General features: G+C 41.4%; 1 protein-coding gene across 2 annotated transcripts in view; it reads right to left on the bottom strand.

The window, feature by feature from the left end:
* Nucleotides 1-556: 556 nt before the first annotated feature.
* The window catches only part of RDH10 (retinol dehydrogenase 10), a 54,676-nt gene continuing 46,846 nt past the window's right edge, over nt 557-8,386 (bottom strand). For both annotated transcript variants that reach the window (XM_029591476.1, XM_029591477.1), the window contains exons 5-6: nt 2,152-2,283; nt 557-2,026 (exon numbers count right to left, since the gene is read on the bottom strand). In XM_029591476.1, the coding sequence (XP_029447336.1) occupies nt 1,903-2,026; nt 2,152-2,283 (256 nt within the window). In that variant the 3' untranslated portion in view covers nt 557-1,902. The remainder of the gene's footprint in view (nt 2,027-2,151; nt 2,284-8,386) is intronic.

The following is an 8,386-nucleotide window of genomic DNA, read 5'->3' as shown; positions in this document are numbered from 1 at the left end:
AATGTTCCTTTCCAAATTGATATCCTAATCTACTAAATTGCAGGCAGCATTGCCATATAAAGATGATGGTCTCGTCCCTGCCTCCCTCAACCCAAAAAATAAAAAAAAACATACCTCCCGAGCTTCAAATGTGTGAACAAGGCCCTGGAGTATCTCACCCGTCTGACTTCTACACCTTGGCTGGAGAGCTCCAAGCTTCACTAGAGGCCTCTTCCCTCCCCCCCACCCCTCCAGATTTCTGCCAAATTGACTAAACCTTCAGCTGCTATGCTCCCAAGATCTGGAATGAGGTTCTATTACCCCATCCAACAGGCACCAAAATACCCTGCTTTCAGGAAAAAAGCCAAGGCAAGGCTATTCAACCAGGCCTTTACACAGCCAGCTTATTAGAAATATTGAAGTTTTTCCCCCACATTTTGTCCTTATGTCATTTAAACATGTTGTACCAGTTTTAGATTAATTTCTATAGCCCGCTTTGGCAAAAAGCAGAATATCAAATGTTCATAAATATTACAAGTTAAAAAGCAAGAAATGTTTACACAAAATAAAGCACGTCTCACTTTAAGGTGGCTCACTTTAATAACCAAAACCGGTTACTATTTAACACGTCAAATAAAGGAATCGCATAGTTTTATAGAAATTTACAAAGTGGATGCTATATATTTAGATACAGGAGGTAGAAATTCACTTTAACAATGTTTACTAAAATACACAGTTTTACCAGCTTCAAGGCACAATGTTTTGCTTTACAAAAATACTGTAAAAAATGCCATGTTTACTGTTCTTCCAAATACTTGGAAAAAAAAACTGCAACACTTTTACACTTACCATTCCATTTATGAAAAGGAGATGAGTATTCAGATGTGGTCTCTTCACTAAGCAGGGTGGGTGCAAACATTTAGAAGCAGTATGGGCCATATATTCAAACATTTCTGCCCAGTTACTCTCATGTGTGGAGAGTTTTTATGTTCTGGAAGAGGCGAATTTGGCCATTTCTGGAATATAAATTCCTTTTAGGTTGGAATTGGGCATAAGATGTGCAAATTGTGCCTTTTGTCAAAACCAAAAGTAGGGCAGCAAAGAGACAAGAGACCAACTACGGAAATTCAATATATCTGCTTCCTCTGGGAAAGAGGCAGTTACGCCACTCTCCTTACAAGATTAGGTGGAACGCTGTGTCGTTTAAGGCAAACATGATTTTCATACACTTCTCAACCCTAGCGATCTGAAAATCCAGACAATCCAAAGAAGGCCTGGCTTTCAGCAGATTCCAAAATATCTACTTTACCTTTGATTCAATACGAGTGGGGCTTTCAAATTCATAACCAGTGATTCCCCCCACCCCAGTAAACATCCTAATTAAAAGTATGTAGCCATCAGTTACAGCAGCTCTACTGAGTGTCCTTTGCAATTTGGGGTGAGCAAGTAGAACAAACAGCATTCATAATTAAACTAGTCCTTGAATTCACTCAAATGTCATCTACACAAAATTTACTGTCAACTGCATGACAACTTGTTGGAGGGAGGAAGCAAGGGGAGAGATTTCCTCTACTACATGTAGAGAACTTTATCAGCAATGGCAGTCTGCAGAAAAACATAACAGTGCATCTCTACAATAAACTGTAGGGCTAAGCTTATTGTATATACAATAACTAAGAGGAAATGGAGGCAGCTACATTTTAACTTCATTTACCTTATCACATTTTTAAAGTACTCTAGTCAAATTTACAGTTTGTAAAATAAAAAAACAAAAAAGTCCCATACACAGGTTTTAGGATCCAAGACATTGCCACAGGGAACAGATGATTCGACTGAGCTGTTGCAAAAAGTGCATATTGCACTTTAGTCACAGAGGTTTTTGATCCTGTCAGCTCATGGAGGCCAGTCTATAAAAGCCAGATGTTAAATGCCATTCTTTGCTTCATTGTTGTTCATAGCTTGCTTCCTCTGGGCAATGAAGGGGTACATGCACTTGTCGGCACCCAAGAATCGATACATGCACACGACTGCCTCAAAAGGCAGAATACTGGAGAAAGGAGAGAGAAGGAATGAAAGGGTTAATATAGAGCTAGCTTATTTTACAATGCATAATGCATGCATACATTTGCTGGGTCAACCAGGCATGGAAGGCAGAGTCTGACAAAGTATTACCTTTTCATGCAGGTCACCATATACATCAGACGGGGAGTGCAAATCATGGGCTGGTCTGTAAGGATGGCTCTAATGGCCTGCTTTACACAATAATCAGGTTTTAAAGGCGGCAGGAAAGGCTCGATTTCTTTCCTAGAAGAGAGAGAGAGTTCTCTTTCAGAATTATACTTCAAAAAGAACATGCAAGAAACATCAAAGTCCATCTCCAGCATACTGTAATCTACCTTGAATAAGGCTGCACCGACACACCCATCTCTCATGCTTCTAAGTGATTAGCTTTAAAGGACACCACCCACCCCCCTCCTCTCTGCAGAATATGGTAAAAGAAAACCACCACAACAGTTCTGTAAATCAGATGAAAAATATACAATACCAATGACAATTACTGGCAGGGGTCCATTTAACAGCACCTCTGCCTCCCCCACACAGACAGGTCCCCGATCACATTTCCTTCCCCCCTCTTCTAGGGCACCATACTTATGGTGCAGATCATTTTAGAAGCCCTTCTCAGGACTGATTCTGCCCCAATATTCTTGGTATGTACGCAGGGGATATGTCTGAACAGCCAACATCAAGATACACACCCAAGACGTTGCCTGAATAATGCCAGAGTTTTCTGAACATGGGAATGTTATCTGCATTCAAACACTAATCAACTCAATACAAACTTGAATTTTGTAGAAAGCAGGTAAGGCTGGTATTAGAGTTCGTTTTTCTTGGGTTGGCAATAAGAAAGGGCACAAGCAACATAATGTTATGCATTTTATGTGCTATCAATGTACTTTTGTTCTTCTCGGGTAATCAGTACTTTCGGATCAGTGGGTTCCAATATAGTTTAAATAAGTAGAAAGATTTCAAAAAGGGGGGCGGTGACGTCACAGCACGAGATGGCAGCTTGATTTGAGAGCTCCCGAGCAAATAATATAGAAAAATCGCCATCCATCCAGCCCCCATCGCTGAGATTAAACACTTAATATAATCCATATAACCATATGTCATGTCTCAGAAAAGAAAAGGGACGGATCTTAGCAAATACTCTTATTTAAAGAGTAGAGAGGTACTAGAAGGCCTGAGCGCGGGAGACGATCCAGAGATGGAGGACCAGTGAGAGGAGGATGCTGACTCTCACATCGGAGAGGAGGGAGCGCAGATCTCAGAGATCCCTACCCGAAGCAAATTTCGCCAATGGTTTGGTACCCTCCACAAAGATATGAAAGCAAATAAGAAGGAACTGCTGGAAAAAATTGCGGAGCTGAGAGACGATATGGCAGAGATAGGGCATAGAGTGTGACATTCGCCTAGATGCTCACGAGGCAAAACTGGAAAAACTTAAATATCAATGTGAAGAGAGGGCTAAAGTAGAAGAAGAGCTCCTATTTAAAGTCGAGGACTTAGAAAATAGGAATCGCAGGAGCAACCTGCGATTTCGTGGTATACCCGAGCCGGAGGCCTTCAGGGACTGCCATGAGGTGGTTCACTCGTTCTGTGCTTTAATAGCGCAGGGAACAGACACGGATAGTGAAATTACCCAACAGCAGATTGAATTGGAGAGGGCTCATCGTACTCTGGGCCAGCGGCAAGGCAATCAACCCAGGGATATCATAGCCTGTTTTCTCAGATATCCGATGAAAGAGCAGATTTTGACTAAAGCCAGAAAACAGCAATCCTGGTTGTGGAAAGAGCAGTCAGTGTCAGTGTTCGCGGACCTATCACCCGGGACCCTCAAGAGACGACAAGCATACCATCTGATCACCACGATTCTATGAAAAGAAAATATCAGGTACCAATGGCTGTTTCCTGTGGGAATATTGGTAACCATCCAGGGAAGCACGTCCCAGGCGACAACTCCTGAAGAAGTGGCGGCCATTTTGTCGAAGGCAGGCATTCAAACCAAAATAACGTCCGTGGAGCCCAGAACAGGGCTGGAGTCCCCGAGATGGCAGAGAATCGAAAAAGGGGGGGGGGGGGGGGGGGGGGGGGTGGGGGGGAGGGGAAGACGGCTGAGGAGGAATACCGGGCCCCTTGATCAGTTGACTCAAGAAGATGCAGGTTGAGAGCACACCCGAGGACTTCAGTTAGCTGTCTTATTACTGGGGATAATTTCCCAACCTAGTAAAAGGATTTATATCACAGCGAATGTGTCAGTTTCTCTTTGTAGGAGGTTATTATTATGTTTATGGTTGTATGGAATATGATTGAAAACGGGGGGAGGAGGGCTGTACACTCGTGCCAAGCATGTTAGCTGACTCCATCTGCATCAGCAGAAAGGCCATGCTTGCATGGCGATTTCAATTGAGGGAGGGGAACGGGAAGAGTGGGGGGCTATAGCAACGGGTATTTTGATAATGGGCAAGGAAGTTATTCTTATGTACATGACTGCAGCAGACAAAGTGGTGGGGGGAGGATCATTGAGGGAGATTCAAAAGTGGGGTTGATAATAGTTGCTTTAACATTCTTTTTTTCACATATTTTTGATAATGTCACTTAAGATTGTTTCCCTTAATGTTAATGGTCTTAATACACCCCGGAAGTGACATTTATTGAAACAAGACATCCCTGCCCCTTGATTTTGGATAATTTGTTTACAAGAAACCCACCTGAAACGACGGTATGAACACCTGTTAGCCTGGCCGTTGTTTGCCTATCTTTACTTCTAAGCTGCGAGAAAGCAGAATAAATATATGGGAGTTTGTATATGCTTCAAGCAGGGCTACGATTATAAAATTCACAAAAGCACGTGGAAGATCCTAATGGGAGATATTTGTTGGTTAAGTTTGAATATCAGGGAGAGGTTTATACTCTAATAAGTGTCTATGCCCCCAACTCAGACCAGAAGCATTTTTATGACCAAATTGACAAATTATTAAACAAAGAGAGAGAGGGCATCCTAATTATTATTGGGGATTACAATCTATTTGCCTTCAAATGGATAACTCGGGGGGGGGGAAGCAGCCCGGGGTCAGGTCCCCATAGAAAGAGACTGTGGTCCTTCATTGCCAAATGGAACTTATTGGATATCTGGCGCCAGAGAAATCCCCAAGCAACTGCAAAAAGCTGGAGATGAATTGCAGGCAATGGCAGATATAGAAATTAAAGTTAAACTGTCTCTAATAACAGGAAAAATATGAATGGGGGAATAGATCCGGGAAAATGCTGGCCAGGTATCTGAAAACAAAAACAAATTCAAAACCAGATTATAGGGATTAGAGGTTTGGACGGATGCCTAATCACTTCTCCCCCTGATATCAGACAAAGATTCCAACTATTTTATGGGGCCCTCTATGATGCAAATTCTTCTATACAGCCAGACCATATTCAAGATTATTTAAGCGAGATAGATCTCCCCCGTCTTACAGATGAGTGACAGTACATGGAACGGCAGATTACCCCTGGGATAATTGAGGCAATTAAGAGTCTCAAGGTCAACAAAGCACTGGGACTGGATGGATATACTCCACAATTTTATAAACAATTTTCATCTGTGATAGTGGACCCCCTACTTAGGTTTTATAACCACTTGTGGGAAGGGAATTCATTAAACAAAGGGGCAAATGTGGCCAGTATTACTATTTTAGGTAAACCCGGGCGTGATACCATGCATTGTGGGTCATATTGGCCAATTTACCTCATTAATACAGACCTTAAATTACTGGCAAAAATTATGGCAACCTGCCTTAATAAAATCATTGCTAAGACTAGTGCATGCAAATCAAATGTATTTCATCCCGGGAAGAATGGCCGCTGATAATATATGTAAGATAGTAGATCTAATATGTTGGGTGCGAGACCAGAAGATTCCCATGGTCTTACTTTCAGTGAATGCAGAAAAAGCATTAGATACGGTGCACTGGCCATTTTTATTTTGCACACTGAAAGATGAATTTTGGCCCACAGTTTCTAAACTGTTTGAAACAATTATATACTGAACCTTCAGCCCATGTAAAAGTAAATGGGATATACTCTGAGCCTTTCCCGATAAAACAAGGGACAAGACAGGGCTGTCCTCTATCCCATTGTTTGCATTATTCCTAGAGCCATTGGCCAATTATGTCGAGTAAAAGAATTAGGGACATCACAATTGGGGATAGAGATTATAAAATGTCAATGTTCACTGACGACATTTTATTCACATTAACGAGCCCATCATCTACTCTGCAAGAAACGGTGCCTGCATTGCAGTTTAGTAGAGTCTCGGGTTTCATGCTCAACATAGAAAAGTCTGAACTTCTGAATATCTCTGTCCCAACTAGAGAGCCAGTTGATTTACAGACCTCTTTTCAATTTAAATGGGCCCCCAAGAAAATTAAATATTTGGGGGTGTATATCAGTAAGGATCCCAATGAGCTATATAAAATTGAATTATCCTCCATTGATACATAAGATCTTTAGGGATCTTGACAGGTGGTCTACTGGTTTGGACAGATCTCCTCTGTAAAAATGAATTTACTACCACGGTTGGGGTATTTATTCCAATCATTGCCCATACATATTCCTGCTGCAATTCTAAGGAGTTGGCAACAGAGAATATTCTCCTACATCTGGAGACGGAGACCTCAGAGCGTATCACAAAATGTTATGTTTCGACCCAAGTTGAGAGGGGGGCTGGGAGTCCCAAGTTTATGTTGGTATTTTATGGCAGCACAAATAAGGGCAGTTTTTGATTGACATCAGAAGGGGGGGGGAGCACAAACAGTGGGGGATACTGAACAGACAATGGCGGGCAGTATGCCTATTCAAGCTCTCTCGACAACCAAAGTGTTCATAGATCCCACTAAAATTTATACCGTTGCTGGTCAGAACTACTCTCTCAATCTGGGATGAATGGAAGAGATCATTGGTAGGAGACAGAAAATACTTTTTCAATTTGGGTATTTTTACTAATATGGCCCTTCTTACAATGGGGCAGACGCGGAATGTCCAATCTTGGAATGAGAAAGGCATAAAATACTTAGGGCATCTTTGGGCGCAGAGGGCAATTATACCCTTCCCCACTCTACAGGAACTCTACCAGTTATCTCCAGGGGATATATTCCCTTATATCCAGATTAGACACTTTTTTCAGACTGAACATATTAGTAGAGGACTTGAAAAGGGCAAGACTCAAATGAAGAATTAGTGTGATCAAGACGATACACGAGAGCGATATCCCAGATCTACAATTACATCAATAAGGATCCTTCGAATAAACCAGCCTTCAATAAGGCATGGGAGGTTGACTTGGGCACAACATTATCTGAAGAAACATGCGATTTTATATTCCTGGCCACAAAGAAAGGTTCTCCTTATACCCCTTTAGCAAAGAATTGCTACAAGTTACTGTTCTCCGGAGTGCCTACATAAGATGTTGGAAGGGATGTGACTTAACTGGAACATTTTACCATATGTTGTGGAACTGTCCTAAAATAAAGTATTGGGAGTCCATTAGTCAAACTGTACAGGATGTGCTGGGTGAGCGGATCTTGTTGTCCCTGGAGAACATTCTCCTAAATTTAACTTTTGATGGAGCACCTGAGCAGTGGAAAATTGCTCATCTTATGACAGCTAGATGCGAACTTGCTCTGCTCTGAAGATCAGTGAAACTCCCCTCAGAGGAGAGTCTTCGATCAAGGTTATTCAAGATTTGGTCATATCAAAAGGGGACAGCTATTTCCCACAGATACAGTATTCAACATCTGAAGAAATGGTGACTTTTAGACAATTGGTTATCCCAGCGATAAAGGGAGTTGGGAGAGGCGATGGAGGATGTGCAAATATATCGATTTCATTTTCAATTAAAACTTGCTCAGGTCTTTCTTTTTCTGGTGTACTTCTTAGCCTACTATAGGTGCTATACAGAGATGTTTTAACATTACCCATGATTTCAGAAGGGGGGGGGGGGGGGGTGTAACTACTGATTGCGGTTACCTATTATATATTTTGTATTGTATTGTTATATACTGATTTCCTGCTGTGTAATGATGTTTTATATACAATGCTTATGTACAAAAATGCAAACAAAAAAATTTCAAATATTTGGAAGAAAATCAGATTGGATTAATAAAAAAGTTAAGGATCCCAGTTCAAAGATGTTTTTTATATAATACAGAAAGGATTAGAAACCTTGAGGCACAGTCAAAAGTATTAACGCTTTTACCTTACTATAACCTAGTGTGTATCTGGAGTGAATTATCCTACCATAAGAAAAGCTTCTTGTATACCCTCATCTTTGGCTAACCCAAAATCAAAGATCACCATC

The sequence above is a fragment of the Rhinatrema bivittatum genome, chromosome 2 (genome assembly GCF_901001135.1).
Source record: "Rhinatrema bivittatum chromosome 2, aRhiBiv1.1, whole genome shotgun sequence".
Classification (NCBI taxonomy): Eukaryota; Metazoa; Chordata; class Amphibia; order Gymnophiona; family Rhinatrematidae; genus Rhinatrema; species Rhinatrema bivittatum.
The sequence above is the reverse complement of the archived record's forward strand: the minus strand, read 5'-3'. Positions and strand labels throughout refer to the sequence as shown.